The following is a 19,374-nucleotide window of genomic DNA, read 5'->3' on the forward strand; positions in this document are numbered from 1 at the left end:
CACACATTACCTAAGGGAACAGAAGAGCCTTCAAGAAAGAAGGAACCCGAAATTCTACCGCCTAGGAGAAGTTGAGAGCGCCCAACTTTCACTAGCGATAGAGACACCCCACTCAATATACATTTAGATTAATCTGCAAGTGTAGCACTTGTTGATATCGATAGTAAGTATGTGGATCTTCCAAATTTGCTTTGATTTATTTATTTTAGGTGTGTGATGTACTGAGTTTAGGCTTAGTTTGTTTGATTTTGGACTTAGGCACGGTTAATTATTTGGGTATGCATTTGGATTTGGATTGTTAAATACTTGAACTTTGATTTATTTAGTTTGGCCCTAAAAGTGCTCGATTGAAAATGCTCAGCTTATGAATCCTCTATGCTTTAGACATTTTTGGTGAAATACCCCAATGACTTTTCTGCTAAAGGATCCAATGGACATGTGATGGATTAAATTCTTAAGCTTTAAGTACCCTTTGTTTCTTTGATGTGATTAAAATTGCAAGCTTCAAATACAAGGACACGTCTATTTTGGTTTTTCGGTGGTGGCTTGGCTTTGCCAATACATGTTTAAGCAGTTAAGGTCTGGTTTATTTTTTTAGACAATTAAACTTCTGGCACATTGAATTTTAGCCCATCAGTATTTGTTTGTTGTTTGTAATTTGTTTGAATTATATGAATCATTTATGCCTAAGGCACGTAACTATTCAATGAAATGCCTGAAAGAGATATTGTACCATGGAATTTGATGATGGCAGGTTAATGATGATATTGGAAACGCACAAAATGGTAGGATGGCTTTTTATACTATGGATGAGTAGAATGTCATTTTAACCCAAGATCATCCCTTGCACAGCAATTGAATAAATGTAAGTTCTGGTCAAGTACGGTAGCCAGCACTAATATTGTCTTTTGACAAACCAACAAATTAGGACAAACTTAAAAAAAAAAAAAAAAAAAAAAAAATCAATAATTACTGTTAGTCAAAAGAGCCCTCTTTTCCTATATTTACTTTATTAATACCCAATTTTCTTAATGAAGAGAAAGTCCAGTCCACAATAATTACAATTTAGGCGGATGTAGACTATAACTATATTTTAATTTGACTTCCCCACACCAACCTCATACTCACAAGGAAACAGCTTCCTATCCTGCACAAACCCTCTGAGTTATTATATCCAGCTACATAGCCTCAATGTATTTCGTTGGTTCAAATCAGTAATTGTATGAAATTATCATAGTTTCATCTAAATGCGTGCCAACCTTATACCAAAATGAAATAAATGATTTTGACCATATCATTAGAATGCAAGATCCCTTGAGTTTGGATCTGATCTAACTGTTATATCTGAATTTATTTATCAAATTCCATTTGTAATTGCCTCTTTATTGGTCATGATCTATCAAGAAACAATGGTTAGGAGTCATTCTCTTTGAAGCTTTAAACCAACTGTGGGCATTCTGATACAATTTATCAGGTGGTATCTTGGGAAAGTTACTACCAAAAGAAAGAGTTTCTGGTGAGCTGCAAGCTTTGTCAGCAAATTTGTGAAACCTTATCCTATGTACTTACTAAAGGTGTGGTGGCTGCACTTGTACTTATTACCAATTCAACATTTAGAATTTGACACCTTCTCTCTCTCTCTCTCTCTCTCTCTCTCTCTCTCTGTATATTTATGCAATATTATTTGTTTCAGCTAATAAATAATCTTGGTTTAAATATTTATTGTCCCTCTTTTTGAACTCTATTTTTTGTTTGTATATAGCACTGTCAAACATTGTTAGCAAAGTGTTGAGCGTTGTGACTGGATGAGAATGTATTTAAAATTTTCAATTTGGATTATATTTTGATCAATGTGAAAGAGCACATCCAAATTTCTTTTTTATTTTTAAAAGAAAATACTTAATTCAATGATTACAAATGGTTGAAAATTATTTCAAGATACACTCTACCCACGGTTGAGTGGTTGTGGATAAAAGTAATAAGCACACTTTAATCTACATTTATGAGAATATGTTTCAACAAATTTCAATAATACTTCAAAGTTTAGTAACCGTCGATAAAGGTATAGGACTTTTTTCAACGGTTGCATAGGTCGTAGAAAAATATGCTCGACATGGTATTTATTGATGGTTCTTGACAGTCATTTTAACTGTCAAAAAAATGTTTTTCTAACGGTTTCTAATACATTTTTCGACGGTTTCAACTGTTAAAAATAGCCAAATTTTATTGTAGTGATTAAGTTAGAGTAGAATTTCTATCTTGTATAAAAAATAATAACCATATTCCACTTCATATATTTTTTGGATAGAGACTTCAGTTTTATTCTTTAATGAACTATCAATTTCATTATATTATTTTGGATATACACTGTACGTGCCAAAAATGAGTTGACGTAATACGATGAATTTGTAGAGGCGGGAACTTGAATCAAATAACCTAGCAATTTGAAGAAGAAGAAAAAGAAAAGGAATAATGAAGAATACTAGTCCTTAGCACGGTCTGAGGACAAATATTTATATTAGTTTGATCTCAAGAACGATTTGCTACAGTATTTTCTCCTAGGATCCTTCATGAACCTCCCATTTTAAGAGGATCTCTTACATTATATAGCTTCTTTCAGTTGATCTTAGCCCTCCATTTGTTGATCATTTAGGCCATTACTCGAGTGCTTGTCCCATCAAACAATGCCTTCCAAATCTTCTGTGAGTTGCGGCAACCAAGACAACATTTCAGGGGTCTTCTCCACATAATGTCGCCAGGAGGTTTGGTGGTGCATTAAATGTGGTGAGCTACCATCCCTTCAGAACGTTAGGACTAACTCTTCTCTAAGCTCTTCCTCTACGGTTGACCTCCTCTGGTAATGTGCCATTAGGGCCAAGGCTTGCTTCCTTGGCCTTGCGTCGAGGGTATCGACTCCTGGAAATGAATGGCCCTTCGGCCTCGGATATGACATGGCACTATTACCTTATTAAATTTTTGTATCCCACATACACTACTATAGTTTTTTCCCTCTTGTTCGAGGAGAAAAATGGGGTTTGATCCTAGGTGATTGGCTTCACATGCTTCTTTGATTTTCCCACGTGAGTATGTCACTTCGCATGCCTGTAACTGTTTCTGACGTTTCGGAGTCCATAACGTCTCATTAAATGCTCTATGCGGTGCCTTGTCCCCCATGTCCTACGGTGAGATGGAGATCTTATGGCTGGTATTTTCCCTCGAAATTTGGGCGGGTAACTCTCGCTCAACTCTACCTCCTATATAAGGCGCTTGGAGGATTTATTTCTTCCATTTTCTAAATCTTCACACTTTCAAGAAGCTCTTGAGGTGATTCCAGTCATTATTTTCGTAAGTTCCCTATTTATCCCAATCCTATTCTTAGCTTCTTTTCTCCTCAGCTAATCTCCTCGACCTTCTATTTTCTATTTCTTTCTTCAAAAAAGTTCTTTCCCTTCACCTTAGCCTGTTTAAATAGGTAGGTTTGCTCACTTAATAGATACCCCGCTAGTATGGAGGGGTTTAGGGCCCTGTATCATATTCCCTAGGGTGTCTCCTTGCGATATTGCCTTTGGGTGAGTGGCATACCCTCAAAAGTGAGGGGGAGGTCATTATTCCCATGATTGCCTTTATAGAAAAGGGAATGAGGCTTTTCATGGATAAAGTGACTAGGGATTACCTGATCGCCCATAGGATTTGCCTCATCAATGTGCGCCCAACTTGTTTAGAGTCTTAGTTAGTGTAGACACTCTCAATGAGTAAATGGATTTGGGCCTCACCTGGCACGATGTTGTCTGGATGTATGGGTGCCATCTGCTTGCAAGCTCTAGCTACTATCTTAAGTCTAGGTCTTCTAAAGTTAGGCTTATCTCGTGTCTCCCCAAATCAAACTAGGACACGAAAGATGACTTTCTGATAATCTTGGGTGAATGGCATGACGGTCTTCATAACCCAACTCAAGAGAGAGCACTAGGTGGGGTACCCTAGGTTTAGGTCCTTTAACATGGGAATTAGTTTTTTAGTTTGCTTCTTTCTTCATTCCTTTAGTAGATTGTTTCCCTCTAACTGATGACTCGCCTTTCTAATTGTTTTTTTTTCCCTTCAAATAAAAGATATGTGACCCCAATCTTAACTTTGTCAATGTTCTAGATCTCAACAGGGTGCTGAGTTTTGAGTTGTTTGTGAGCGAGGACAAACAAGTGAGAGCTGTCCATCTTATCTTGGACTTCAAGCCCTTGTCCGATAAGTTTCAAGACGTGGGCAACGTGATCAGGGCTGGTGATCCTCAGCTGGCTTGGATTGATGTTTCATTGCTCGGATTCTTAACCCGAGAAGGTACTGTGTAGGTCGAGCTGCCCTCCCATCGTTCTCCCGTGAAGAAGCAGTTCGAGAGAAGAAACAGCTTTCTTGCACCTATCACTTAAGGAGGAGATAGACCAATTTCGACTTGAGGAAGAGAGGGAGGAGTAGGGAGAGCTTATGATTGAGGTATCAGATTCAGAGGACGAACTTGATAGATTTTTAGGTGTTCATTCCATCGGGCTTGTTCTTGCATGTATAACTAATGGTTAGGAGGAGGAAGAAGAAGAAGAAATTCTACTGGAGAGGAAGAAGGGATCAAGCCTTCGTGAACTCCTCGCAGGAGGTCCAAGGAGTTAGTGTTTAAGCATGCCTCAGGCTTTTAGCTTTCTCCTCATCCCTCTCTCCTTTAGTTTCCCTTTTTGCACCTGCCAACCTGAAGAGAGAAGAAGGACAAGGAGGTAGTAAAGGAGAGGGAGTTGGTCCCTACCAATGAGGGGTTCCTCCAAAGATGCCAAAGATGGCCAAGGGCAAAGGAAGGGCTTCCTCGGCCGAGAGTAAGGAGGCTGAGCATGTGGCTGAGGTGCATCCTCTAAACTCGATGTGGAATCCTCGGCTAGAGCTGGACGGGGCCATTATACAACTCTACCATTAGGGAGTTCCAGAGAGGGAATGCCCATCATCTTGCCAACGCCTTGGAGCAACCCCTCCTGTTGTCGAAGGATATGACTGCTTTGAAAAACTTGAAGCAGCAGGATCTCTTTCTGTCCCTGAAGAGGGACTTGGCGTTGGTAAGTTTTTCGATACATTTTACTAACTTCATGCTAGGTTATCCTTTTCTTATCTGATTATGTATTCCCTTATCGTTTATGCAGGCTAGGCTCGCAAACAATCTTTCGAGCAGAGACAAGCAAGGCCTTGGCCACTGCCAAGTAGAAAATAAGGATTTTCTTTGAAGCTGGTTGCTGAGGATAGGGGGAGGAAGAGTGCTAAAGTTGGCCTTAAGAATGCTTAGGCGCAAGCTGAGAAGCAGCATAAAAAGCTCCACTACGACGGAGATAGACTGGCCATGCCTACTAGTAGGTTGTGGAGTTGAAGGCTGAGCTGGAGAAGGCGAAGGAGGCTGCTTGAGAGGCTACAGATGCTGTAGGGCAGAAGTTCTATGACCTTGGAGTGTAGGAGACTGAGGCCTGCCTGACTAACGAGTTGGCTGGGGTCTGCAGGGACTATTGCCTCAAGGTGTGGACTGGGGCATTAAACCTGGTTGAAGTTCTTGTTGCCTTGGAGTGGAGGAGGGCTAATAATGTGTACTACCCACTAGACTTTCGAGAAGCTCCTGAAGTAGCTTTGGCCTTGAGACAGGTGCTGCCCCTGCAACAACTGTATCGGAGTAGTCCTAAGCACCTAGGCCTCTCTTCCTCCCTCTGAGACCTCCCAAGGGATTGGTAGGCTGGTGAACAAGGCTAGGGGGTGGAGGTGGCTAAGGCAAGAAGGTTGCCCAGGGTAGAACTCGACATAGACGCTAAGGGCAGGAGTTGGTCACGGCCAAGAGGTCTCCCAAGCTAAACCCTGCCAGAGACCAGGGCCAGAGGCTGACTAAGGCAAGGAAGCTATTTCCAAGACAAAGGAGTCCGAGCCGGTCAAGCCTCAAGCTGTAGCCCCAGAGAAGAAGGCCACCTTAGGTAAGCTGCTGATCCTCTTGTCCTCAACCAGCCAGCAATAAGGTCCTCCTTCAGCTCAGACTTAGGTAGGATCTTTTTATTATTTATTTTATGTTTTTTTTTTTTTTTTTTTTTTTTTGGCAGTCTGCAGTGGTTTACAATGTATCTTTCTCTTCGATCAATGAAAAGACATTAACTTTTGCTTTATGACAAATGAACTTTCATTTCCCTACAATATCTATCTCTAATGGCTGTAGAAATGTTCTGTCTTTTGCTAAGGGTTATATTGATGATGCTTCTAAGGGTGAAAAACCATACTTAACAAAAAGCTAACAGTAATGAATTGTTGTTATTTTAAGTATTAATTTAAAATCCCATGTAAATAGTTGAAAAAAAGATGACTATGTGTTGGTACTAGAATTGTATAATTAGTAGAAATGTTTAAGTCCTTAGAGACAAACGAAACACTTAGTAAAAGGGTGTTTAAGGTCTCTCATTTTAAGAGTACCTTATGAATGTACCTTCAGAACCCTTTAACCAAAACCTAGGGTGAGTCCTTGTTTTCCTATGATGATGCATATGCCGATGTCTCATTCCTTGGTGAAATTGCGAGGCGTTATTTACTCAAGGATGTGGTTCGAGGGATTAGCATGGCCGAGTTTCTGTTTGACCCTTAGAGATATGTTGGGGTGTTAATTTCACCAAAAAGCATGGCNCCTTGGTGAAATTGCGAGGCGTTATTTTACTCAAGGCATGTGGTTCGAGGGATTAGCATGGCCGAGTTTCTGTTTGACCCTTAGAGATATGTTGGGGTGTTAATTTCACCAAGGCATGGGTCCGAGGGACCAGGCATGGCCGAGGTTCTGTTTAACCCTTAGAAATATGTTAGGGAGTTAATTTACCCAAGGTATGGGTCTAGGGGACCAGGTATGGTTGACGTTTTGTTTAACCCTTAGAGAATTCATTGAGGTGTTAACTTACCCAAGGCATAGGTTCGAGGGACTAGGCATGGCCCAGGTTCTGTTTAACCCTTAGAGAATTTATTGAGGTGTTAATTTACCCAAGACATGGGTCTGAGGGACTAGGCATGGCCGATTCTTTGTTTAACCATTGAAGATATGTTAGGCCATTAATTTAACCAAGGCATGGGTCCAAGGGACCAGGTATGGCTGATGTTCTGTTTGACCCTTAGAGAATCATTGAGGCGTTAATTTACCCAAGGCATGGGTCCGAGAGACCAGGCATGGCCGAGATTCTGTTTAACCCTTAGAGATATGTTGGGGCATTAATTTATCGAAGGCATGGGTCCAAGGGATCAGGCATGATTGAGGTTTTGTTTAACCTTTAGAAAATTCATTGAGGTGTTAATTTACCTAAGGCATGGGTTCGAGGGGCCAGGCATGGCCGAGGTTCTGTTTAACCCTTAGGGATATGTTGGGGTGTTAATTTACCCAAGGCATGGGTCCAAGGGATCAGGCATGGCTGAGGTTTTGTTTAACCCTTAGAGACAATGACACAGGAATAATGAATGAGACACACTTGCATTAATAGTAATATCTTTTCAAGTTACTTACATTCCAGGGCTGTAGTATACTGTTTCCATCTAGATCCTCTAGTCTAAATGCACCTAAGTCGGCTACTGAGGTGACGCGATAAGGTTCTTCCTAGGATGGGTTTTTCGTATTGCCGACCACTTTCCTGAAGACAAGGTCCCTTGGCACGAGTGGCTGTGACTTCACCTTTTTATTATAACCCTGCCTCAGCTTGTGTTGGTAGTGGGGCAGTTTTATCGTTGCCATCTCTCTTTTTTCCTCGGCTTAGTCTAGACTTGCACATAGCTGACTATCATTGTTATGCTCTTCAAACTGATCTATTCTCATTGTCGGGAATTCCTTTTGCATGGGTATAACTGCCTCTACTCCATACGTCATAAAAAAGGGGGTTTTCTTAGTCGACCTTTTCGGGGTAGTTCTGTATGACCATAAGACATGGGGCAATTTGTCTACCCATTTCCCTTTTGCCTTGTCTAGTCTTTTCTTTAGCCTGTCAAGGGTCACCTTGTTGGTGGCCTTAGCCTGCCTGTTTCCTTGTGGGTATGCAAGGGTAGAGTAATTGTTCCTGATTTCAAGTTCACTACAATATCTCCTGAAAACCTTGCTGTCGAACTGTGTTCTATTGTTACATAGGAGGGCATAAGGTACGTTGAACCGTGTGACAATATTCCTCCACACGAATTTCTTCACGTCATGGTCTCGGATATTAGCCAATGGCTTGGCTTCTACCCATTTTGTGAAATAATCTATCCTAACGAGCAACCATCTCTAGTTTATAGTAGCTTGAGGGAATGAGCCCATAATGTCTAAACCCCATTGAGTGAAAGGCCACAGGCTAGAGAGTGGGTTTAGAACCTTTCCAGGTTGGTTAATATTCGGGGCGTACCTTTGATATTGATCACATTTCCTCGCGTAATCCTAGATGGAATTTTGTATACTAGGCCACCAATACCCCTGGGTAAGGGCTCTGTGATCCAAGGATCTTCCCCCTATGTGGCTCCTACAAATCCCTTCGTCTAGCTTATCCAACAACGGCTTCACTGCTTTTGGGTGTACACATAACAGGTATGGCCTAGAAAAAGACCGTTGATACAATTTTTACTCTTGAGATAGCCAGTATTACGGGGCGTGCCTCTGGGTCTTCACAGCCTCTACTTTATCCTCTGGCAGTTCTCCATTCCTTAGAAATGCCACTATGGGGTCCCTAGCTGGGTCCGGCTTGGACAAATTGCACCATGGTCGGGCTCTGGTCCTTCCACCTCGGCCTGTCTAATTCTTCCATTATGATTAACTGTGGCAGAGCGCCCTCGGACATCGTTGCTAGTGTAGCTAGTGAATCAGCATGGAAATTCCTGCACCATGGTACTTGCTTCAAGGTGAACTCCTAAAAGTGTGCTTAGAGTTGCTTTATCTTTCCCAAATAGGCTTGCATCCTTACATCTTTGGCCTTATATTCTCCTAGTACTTTCCCTACTATTAGTTAGGAGTCACTGAAGATCTTTATGTTGTTTCCTCCTAAGCCCTTTACTGCCTCAAATCCTAACCATAATGTCTTGTACTCGGCCTTGTTGTTAGTGGCCGAGAAGGATAGCCTCAGAGATTTCTCCAGAACTATCCCGTCCGGGAAGACAATGACAATTTCAACTCCTGGCAACCCCATCAGTGTACATAGTTCATGGAGGGGAAATTTCAACGACAAAAATTCCAATAGCTTCCTGGCTTTATACAACCTCCTTGGTTTGATTTTCTGAGAACTCGGCGACAAGGTTAGCCAAGACTTGGCCTTTAATCGATGTCCTCGACTGGTACTTGATGTCAAAATCCCCTAGCATAGTTCCCCACTACACCACCCTTCCAGAATAGTTTGAATTCTGTAATACCACTTGCAGGGGAAGCTAAGTCAAGACCACCATCGTATACGCTTGGAAGTAGTGTGGCAACTTCTTGGTAGCATGGACAAGGGCTAAGATTGCTTTTTCTACATGAGAGTATCTCGTCTTTGCATCTTGCAGAGATTTGCTAACGTAGTACATTAGTCTTTGAATCCCAGAGTCGACCTGAATCAAGATGAGGTTGATCGTGTGGTTTGTAACAGCTAGGTAGGCACAGAAGACCTCCTCCTGCCTAGGACAAGACAACATCAATAGATTTGACAAATACTCCTTCAGCTCTCGGAAGGCTCGATCACACTCCTTGGTCTAGGAGAAATCCTTCCACTTGTGTAGAAGTTGGAAGAATGGTTTGCACTAGTCAGCCGATAGTGATATGAACCTGTTCAAGGCCACTGTCATGCCTATCAACTGCTATACCTCTTTAGGGTTCCGAGGTGGATGCAGGTCGTTTATGGCCTTGATCTGATCTGGGTTGACCTCAATGCCACAGTGTGTTATCATAAAGCCTAAGATCTTTCCCGAGCTCACCCCAAATGAAGACTTTAAAGCATTCAACCGTAATTGTTGTTTCTTGAGCACAGAAAAGGCTTCCCCCAAGTCTTGTATGTGCTTGGATGCAATTTTACTTTTTATCACCGTGTCGTCTATATAGGCTTCCATATTCCTACCTAGTTGAGCCTCGAACATTCTTGTCACCATCTTTTGGTAAATGGATCCTACGTTTTTCAACCCAAAAGGCATCACTCGGTAGTAGTAGTTGTTGAGGGGAGTCCTGAAGGCTATTTTTTCCTGATCGGCGAGCGCTAAAGGGATCTGGTGGTATCCTTGGAAATCATTAAGAAAACTCATTCGAAGGTGTTTGAAGGTGGCGTCTACCAGCTGGTCTATCCTCGGGACAAGGAAGGGGTCTTTGGGACAAGCCTTATTGAGATCAGTGAAGTCCACACAAACTCTCCACTTCCCATTCTTCTTTTTCATTACCACAGTGTTAGCCAACCAGTCTGAATAAAAAATTTCCTTTATTGCCCAAACTTGTTTCAACTTGTTGACTTCTTCTTTTACTGCATTGGAATGTTCATCAGAGGATCTCCGAGGTGGTTGTTTCTTTGGCTGAGCTTCGGGATTTATGTTTAGTTGATGGCATACTTCGTATGGGTCCTAAGTGAATACATCGATATGCTACTCGAGGAAAGCCGCCAACTTGCCCTTTTCTGTCGGTGATAGATGTGCTTCTACCTGAAAGTATTTATCGGGATTGCTCCCAATAGCCATCTTGGTAAGGCTCTCACAGGCTTCTACCGCTCTAACTCTATTGTCTCTGGCCTTGGCTGCAATAAGCATTAACTACTATAACTTTGGTGGTGCCTCGTTCTTTCCTTCCAAAGACATTCGGTGGTTGATTACTGTGATAAGGCATTGCCTTGCCGAGGCTTGGCATCCTCGTATCTCTTCGATCCAATCTTTAGTCAGGAATTTCACTTTTGGTGCAGAGTGGATGATATGGCTCTGAGAGCTTGTAGCCACGGCTGAGCTAGAATAGTGGTGTATGGTGAATACGTGTCCACCACAATGAAGTCCACTAACACCTCCTCCTTCTCTACTTGGACCGGTAGCTTGATTCTTCCCTTTAGGACAACCATTTTCCCGTCGAATCCCATTAGTGGAGCTCTGTAACTCTCTGGGTCTTTCTCCTTCAACCCAATCCTCTAAACAGATCAGGATACATGATTTCAACCCCACTTCCCTCATCAACCATTACCCTATGCACGTTAAAGCCCCCAATATGCATTGTGACAACCAGAACGTCAATATGGGGTTGGGTAGTGCTGACCAGGTCTTCGTTAGAAAAACCCATGACTAGATTAGGTTTCTTCCTGGCCCTCTTGTAGAGGTCTTCTTGGCTGAAGTTGGTAATGGAGGGAGACACAGACATCACCCCTGTTGACGTGGCCAGCGTCTATTCAAGTTTGGCAAGGATAACATGAATAGTCCCAAAGGAGGGCCGTGGTGCTTGCCCTCCTTGGTATCCCTGACATGAGGCTCCTCTTTGTGCCAAGGTCTTGTTTGTGAACTCTCCCAACTTTCCTTCCCTAAGCAGACAGTTCAAGTACGACCATAGGGTTTCGCACTCCTTAGTGGTGTGTCCATTATCCTGATGATATTGGCAATACATTGACTGATTTCTTCGGGTTAGGTCTCCCCCATCTTGTGTGGCTAAGTGAAGTAGGGCTCGTTTCGGATCTTCAGCAATATTTGGTGGATTGGGACCCTGAACACCGAGTTGACCGGTTGGACCTCGCTCGGTTGCCCCTGATTATGGAAGTTTGCTTTGGGCCAATTTCCAACTATCTTATTGAAGCAGTTATCCTTCCAGTCGTGAAAGCACTTTGCCTTTCCCTTAATTTGTGCTCGGTCATCTTCTACTCTCTTATGCTTGTCTATTCGGTCCATTAACTGTTTCATGGTGCGAGCAGGTTTCATGGTAAAGGACTCCTATAAGTCGGACTTGGTGGGTAGCCCACTCTTAAAGGTGCATATCGCCACGTCCTCAAAGTCCCTATCCAACTTGTTGCATAGTTCCCAATACCAATCTGAGTAGGTCTTCAAGATCTCTCCATCTCTCATCGACAATGCTAGCAAGGTGTCTAATGTCCTCGGCACCCTATTGCACGTAATGAACCTTGCACCAAAAGCTTTGGTGAGTTCCTTGTAGGAATCAATGGACCTTTCATGTAGTCCATTGAACCATCTTATTGCCACTGGGCCAAGGCTTGAGGGAAACACCTTGCACATTAAAGCCTTGTTTCTGGTGTATATGGCCATCTTCTGATTGAAGTGGCTAATGTGTTCTATGGGTTAGTCCTCCCATTGTAAACGATGAAGGTGGGTTATGCGAAGCATTTGGGCAGCTTGGCCCTCTTGATTCGCCTCGTGAAGGGTAACTTGGATATTTGGGATAGGGCCTTACTTATGGCGTCCCTATCCCTATTTCCCCAAGGGATGGGTCTGTGCCGCTTGCGGTTCTACCTTTCTTTGTGCGAATCTTCGGAAGAATCAATTTCTGTTTTGCTGGGAGGCGTCTTACTTCTCCTACATCGCATCCGCTTTGGCTTTGATCTAGAGCCTAGGCTCGTAGTAGGACTTCTACTTTGTCGATTTCTCTGGTTCCACCTTATTCGCCTGCGTAAATGGTTCACCTCCTGTCTTAGGCCAATAGTCTCAATTGAGAGATGATTGCGTTGACTGGGATGGGTTGGTCTTGAGCTCCTGGACTTAGACCTAGCTATCTCACGATCCCGACGATTTTCTAGGTTTACGAACTGGTCTTGCCATTCATGATGAGAACTCACGGATTCTTCCCTGCTGGACATCCTTTGGCGTTCTCCTTGAAGGGGTGAAGGTTAAGTGAAATTCCCACAGATGGCACCAATTGTACGAGCCAAAAATGAGTTGGATAATACGATGAATTTGTAGAGGGGGAACTTGAATCAAATAACCTAGCATATTGAAGAAGAAGAAAAAGAAAGGAATAATGAAGAATACTAGTCCTGCTAACGGTCTGAGGACAATATTTATATTAGTTTATCTCAAGAACGATTTGCTACAATATTTTTCTTCTGGATCCTCATGAACCTCCCTATTTTAGAGGATCTCTTACATTATATAGCCTCTTTTAGTTGATCTTAGCCCTTATTTGTTGATCATTTAGGCACTACTCGAGTGCTTGTCCCATCAACAATGCCTTCCAAATCTTCTGTGAGTTGCGGCAACCAAGATAGCACTGTTCATGGGTCTTCTCCACATAATGTCGCCAGGAGGTTTGGTGGGGTGCATTAAATGTGGTGACAGCTACCATCCCTTCAGATACGTTAGGACTAACTCCCTCTCTAAAGCTCTTTCTCTACAGTATGACCTCCTCTGGTAATGTGCCATTGACGAGGCCAAGGCTTGCTTCCCTGGTCTTGCCGTCCGAGGGTATCGACTCCTCGGAAATGCATTGGCCCCTCAGCCTCGGATATGACATGTGGCACTATTACCTTATTAAATTTCTGTATCCCACATACACTACTATAAGTTTTTTTAAGACCCTCTCTGTCTCTCTGTCTCTCTGTCTCTCTCTCTCTCTCTCTCTCTCTCTCTGTGTGTTAAAAATACTTAGTATTTTAAAAAAAAAATCCATTCTATTATGTTTGCTTAAAAAAAAAAATCATTCTATTATGTTATTTTATAAATTCTCAAACATAAAGTAAGAGATAATTAATTAGCTTGATAATTAGAAATTTAAATTATATTTGGGTTCTTATTATTAAGGTACAATTTATTTCTATAAGTGTTACTGTAGAAAAATAAATTATCACAGAAACATTTTTTTTTTTATTAAAGACGAAGAGAAGAAATTATCACAGAAGCTTTAAATGCTCTATAACTGTTATTAAGTGTTTGTTTGATAAAAATTATTTTTGCTAGCTTATTTTACTATTTAGCTTATTTTTTTATATTATTTATAAATTTCATTGTATTTTTGATATTATTCATAAGCCCCAATTTGAGATTAATTTCTTGAAAGAGAATAAATTGGGTCAGGAGCTGACGTAAAAGGGGTGTTTTACGCCACCCAATCCTGACTCACCACATCACCCACTTAAACTACAGCAAGAATCTAAAGCAAAAAAAAAAAAAAAAAACTATTTTATTCATTCTCTCCTAACTTAATTAAATAATACTTCCCATCTCCCTTGTCTTTTTTCTATTTCCTCTTTCACAGGTCAGTCACAGTGTCCATAACTCTCTCCCCCTTTCCTTTTTTTTTTTTTCTTCCTCATTCTTGTTAAAGCTCCATGCCAACACCATAGATCACGCTGTTGTGGTGGTGGTGGGTCACACCGCTGATCACGCTGTTTCCGTTGGTTTCTGTGGATCAAATCGTAGGTGTGCAATGGTGGTGCAGTGGACGGCGGCATGTGTGTGCAGTGGTGGTTTGGGTTGCTGTCTTGCTGGGTTTTGTGGGTTTCCCATCTGTTGATGGTTGATTTTGGGTCATGGGTTTGTGGGTTTCATATGGGTTTGTGTTTGATATGGGTTTTGTGTGGTTTTTGAATTTGTGGTGGTGGTGATTAAGTGGGCTTTGTGGTGGTGGTGGTGGTGGTTGTTGTTGTTGTTGTTGTTGTGTTTTTTTTTTTTTTTTTTAATCAGAGTTGCGATGATGGTGATTAAGGTGAGTTTGTGGTGGTGATGGTGGTTGTTGTTCAGAGGGGGTGGGTGGCAAGGGAAAATGGGGCAACCCCATTGGTGGCAGCAGCAGTAGCTATTGGTTGGAGTTTTGGCCATGGTAGTGGTGTTGGTGGCTTGTGTTAAACTTTGAAGCTCCAGCCATGGAGGTCGTGAGTTTGGTTTAGAGATCAGGTGAGGAGAGAAGAGAATAGAGACAGGCTTAATATTTTTTGCTAAAAAAAAAAAATTTGGTGACGTGACGGGTCAAAATTAACTGGTGTAAAATATCTCTTTTACGCCAGCTTCTGACCCAATTTATTCTGGTCGTGAAACTGTTATTTATCACGAGGAGTAGATAATTGGCATACTGGTTATGGGCTTTGAACAGTAATGTTCTGGAATGTACGCGGACTTTTAACATTGTGACTGACGGACTACTATCGTAATCGTGGACGTAATTCGTAAGTGCACTTTGACACTTCTTTCAAGCTTTCACATCAGATTTTCTTGGAGTTTGAAAGAAAATAATCGAACTGGTGCCGACAGGTAAAGACAACAAAGATGGAAAGAGTGATTTGGTTGCCAATAAATAAATAATAATTTTTTTTGGTAAGAAACAAATAATAAATTCAATCATCTGATCTGATGTCCTTTCCTCGCGTGGTCCTTTCCAAACTTCATGAAATAATTCGGCATTGTATGGTATTAGAGCATCCTTATCAGATGTGGCAAAAATTATACCATTTTGCCACACTAAAACTCTACTTTATTATTTTACCACATCATTTTACAACATCGCATTTATCAGATATTTTATACTCCAATTCTATACATTAAAATAATATTTTCTACACATTAAAATAATATATTAAATTCCTCTTCCCATCATCATCGTCCTCATCAAACACCACTGTAAACCAGAAAAACCAGAATTACAACAGCTACTACAACCACAACCAGAAAAATTGTTGCCGCCACAATCACCAGGAAAAAAAAAAAAAAAAAACCACCACTGGCCATCACCCCCACAGCCCACCACCACTGCCACTGTCACCACCCATAGCCCACAGCCCACCATCAGATCAACCCAAATTGCAGCAAAAAAAAAAAAAAAAAAAAAAAAAAAAACCACAACTAGAGAGAGGCAGAGTGAAAGGCGGACAGAAAGGAGAGGGAAGAGGGTGAGATCGACGGCCGCCTCGGGGTGAGATTGGCGAGATCGAGCGTGGCTGAGCGTGGCTGGAGCGTGGTGAGATCGGGCTACGCCGTCGTCATGGGTGAGATCGTCGTCGGAGCTATGCCGTCGTGGCTGGAGCGTGGGTGAGATCGAGCTACGCCGTTGTCGTGGGTGTGAGCGTGGGTGAGATCGTCGTCGGAGCAACGTCGTCGTGGCTGGAGCGTGGGTGAGATCGTCGTCGGAGCACGTCGTCGTCGTTGCCGGACTGGTCGAAGAGAGAGGGAACCGAAGAGTGAGATCGAAGAGAGAGGAACTAGAGAACCAGAGAGTGAGAGAGAAGAGAGACGGAACCAGAGAGTGAGAGAGAAGAGAAAAAAAAATGAAGAAAGAGAAGAGAGAAGAGTGAATAAAAAACCATTTTTATTTTTACCACATCTGACCGTACCATTGCAAATTTGCAACGGCACTGTAGACATGTGGTATAAATTTTGAGATTTAGCACATCTCATAATGCTCCATTTTTATGTTTGGTGTGGCAAATGTGCCAAATATTTAGCATTTGGCACATTTACCACACCTGCTGTGGATGCTCTAAAGTGTATATGTTTTAATTAAGGGTTTAAAAGCTTCTTTTCCAAAAAAAAAAAAAAAAAAGGGTTTAAAAGCTTTTCACTTTCGTAAGGTAATTTTATTTTCAGTTGTCAAAATCTTATCCATTCAGTTAATAATGAGTGAATTGGATTTATCTTATCATTAATATTTAAATAAATATATTAAGTATCATCATTTTTTGAATATATATAACATTAAAGTCTTAAAAAATGTAATTGAAAGACAAGGCACGTTACCTCGATTTTGAGTAGATTGATATCAAAATATTTTATTCCATTGCACATTCCGAAAGGGAATTGACAATATTGAGTAAAACAAATTATGATAGGAAAAAGCAATGAAAAGTACGAGTAGGTGACTTTTTTTTTTTTTTTTAATAACCAGTAAGAGTAGGTGACTAAATTCAACATTTAGACAGACCTCTAATTTAGTCAAAGTTGGCGTCTCATTATTCATGCTGCGATGTTGAATTTTCAAAATCTCTGGGAAGACACACATATATAAGTACTAGCAGCCTCAGCCTGTTTATCAAAACGAAAAGAAAAAAAAAAACCTAGTGCACAAAACCGCACCTAAATCTAAAATGGCGAAGCAGGAGGTGAAACTTTTGTCATTTTGGGCTAGCCCATTTGCCTGGAGGGTTGAATGGGCTCTAAAGCTGAAGGGTGTTGATTATGAGTACATTGAAGAAGATATCTTCAACAAGAGCTCTCTTCTTTTGGAGCTGAACCCAGTTCATAAAAAGGTTCCAGTCTTGATTCATGACGGGAAAGTCATCCTTGAATCATTCATCATTCTTGAATACATCGATGAGACCTGGAAACAAAATCCACTGCTGCCTCAACATCCTTATGAAGTAGCCCAAGCACGATTTTGGGCTAAATTCGCAGAAGAGAAGGTAATTCCTGTTGGCTTTATATATAGCTTATTTGAGAAATTGTGCGCTCTTTAATTTTCTTTCTAATATTATGATATTTAACTATACCAGTCTCTTTTTTTTTTTTTTTTTTGGTTTTAATTTAAAAGTGCCTTTGATTCATTGTTGACGTTTTGCAGATCAAAAACAAAATTGGAAATTGAATGAGATTCGAGAGTAGTGTTTTAACCTTTTAAGTTTCAACCAGAACAGAAAATGACAGAACCAATTAATGGACAAAACTTTTTTTCTTTTTTCTTTTTTCTATGGCTTACATTGGACAAACCCAATTACCATCACACATGGATAGAATATGGGAAATTAAAAGTATGTCTAACAATACTCAATCGATTTCATCTTTTCTTCATATAACCTACAGGTCCTACACTTTTACGAGCATTCTTCTTTACTAAAAGAGATTATCATGTTCCCAAATTAGTGCACAGGAAACGCAAAATTTTATGGATATCACACTTCACACATATATGCTGATGCATAACAACTCACTCATCCTTTCATCACATAATTTTAATCATCCAAAATTTTCTGTTTCTTGGGACAGCTTTTGAATGCGGCATGGACTGCTCTGTGCTCCCTAGGAGAGAAAAAAGAGAATTCACGAAAATTAGCCATAGAGGCTGTGGAAAAGATAGAGGTAGTGATAAAAGGGAAAAAGTTTTTTGGAGGGGAAAGCATTGGGTATTTGGACATTGCACTGGGATGGATCGCTCACTGGCTGCCTATTTGGGAGGAAGTTGGGTCCATGCAGATTGTGGATCCTGCAAAATTTCCTGCCACCATTGCATGGATGAAGAATTTTCTGAATCACGGACTGATCAAACACAATTTACCACCTAGGGACAGAATGCTTGTTTATTTTCATGAGCGTAGCAAAAACTGGTCGGCTGTCCAGCAGGAGTGATTTTCATTTACAGTTTAGTTCTACGTGTTGGGTATGTTTGCAAGTAATGCATTTTAGTTTGGTCATGTAAGAATTTTTCTAATTATGCTTCGGTGTAGTCCAACTGTCTTTGAGACACAGAAATTATGTGGAAAGCTTGTTCAGTTCTTTACGAATTTTGTCTAATATTTGAAGGGATCTAGCTAGCTAGAAGACTTCAAATAAAATACGTGTTGTACTGTTGATTGTGTAAGCCCTGTCAAATGAAATAAATTTGCATTACATGCTTCTTCATTCTTGGCTTGATTTTTAGCTAAAACCAGCAAACTCATGTTAACACAAAGCACAATACAGAACCAAAAATCCTTTTTCTAAATCATTATGACAACTCGAGGGGCCATTAACATCAATATAACCTTCCAAAGCACAACACTCACGAAAAAAAAGAAACAAATCGGTGCCACATAATTTCTAATTGGGTGATGATTCTGATGGATGATAGTACTGCTAGTGCTATACACTCATGGTTGTTTTTTTCTCAGCCAAACGTAAGTAGAGGGGATTGAATCAAGAACAAACTTCTATCTTTTATCTCAAAAAAAAGGAAAGCTAACCCAATAGAGATTATAGAGGCGACATGCCAATGGCCGACATGAGCCATGTTATGAAGCATAAAGGGTAGACAAGATTTTAGGCCCATTTGGTGTGTTCTGTCCCTAGGCCCAGAGTTTCATTTTTTTTTTGGGGGTGGGTGGAGCGGGAATGACGGAGGCGGCTGTAAGATTATTTATTTATTTTTTTAGGGTAGTCACTGTTGGGAGCCTTTTTTTTCTTCGCTAACATGATATTTGGAAAGTCAAGACCAAGACTCGACTTTGGGCTTGAAATATGGCCCAAAGGCTATTGGTGAGTGTGAAATGTCCATTTTGCTCAAGGTCAAGATTGTATCCAACAAAGATTATAATAAAACCTAAAAAAATACCCATTGCAAAGATAAGCCAGCACAAAGGATGGCCCACCACAATAAGTGCTTAAATAATAATCTAACCGTAAACAAGAATAGGTGCTTAAATAATAGTCCAGTGGTAGATGCTTGAAAAATTGATAAATGTATTTGTATGGTAAAAATTATGCATTTCCTTCATAGTCGGTTAATAT

At 40.9% G+C, this 19,374-nt stretch overlaps 1 protein-coding gene across 1 annotated transcript; it reads left to right on the top strand.

Moving 5' to 3' along the window:
- Positions 1–16,908: 16,908 nt before the first annotated feature.
- On the top strand, positions 16,909–18,510 carry LOC111991593 (glutathione transferase GST 23). The gene is made up of 2 exons (XM_024023377.2): positions 16,909–17,297; positions 17,878–18,510. The coding sequence occupies exons 1-2, from the start codon at positions 16,983–16,985 to the stop codon at positions 18,235–18,237; spliced, it is 675 nt and encodes a 224-aa protein (XP_023879145.1). The 5' UTR covers positions 16,909–16,982; the 3' UTR covers positions 18,238–18,510.
- Positions 18,511–19,374: the final 864 nt, after the last annotated feature.

This window comes from Quercus suber, unplaced genomic scaffold (genome assembly GCF_002906115.3).
Source record: "Quercus suber isolate HL8 unplaced genomic scaffold, Cork oak 2.0 scaffold_61, whole genome shotgun sequence".
Classification (NCBI taxonomy): domain Eukaryota; kingdom Viridiplantae; phylum Streptophyta; class Magnoliopsida; order Fagales; family Fagaceae; genus Quercus; species Quercus suber.

Excerpts from the sequence above, each read along its gene's own strand:
- LOC111991593 (XM_024023377.2), top strand. The coding sequence starts at position 16,983 with ATGGCGAAGCAGGAGGTGAAACTTTTGTCATTTTGGGCTAGCCCATTT. Across the intron at positions 17,298-17,877 it reads CTAAATTCGCAGAAGAGAAG|CTTTTGAATGCGGCATGGAC; the intron begins GTAATTCCTGTT and ends TTCTTGGGACAG.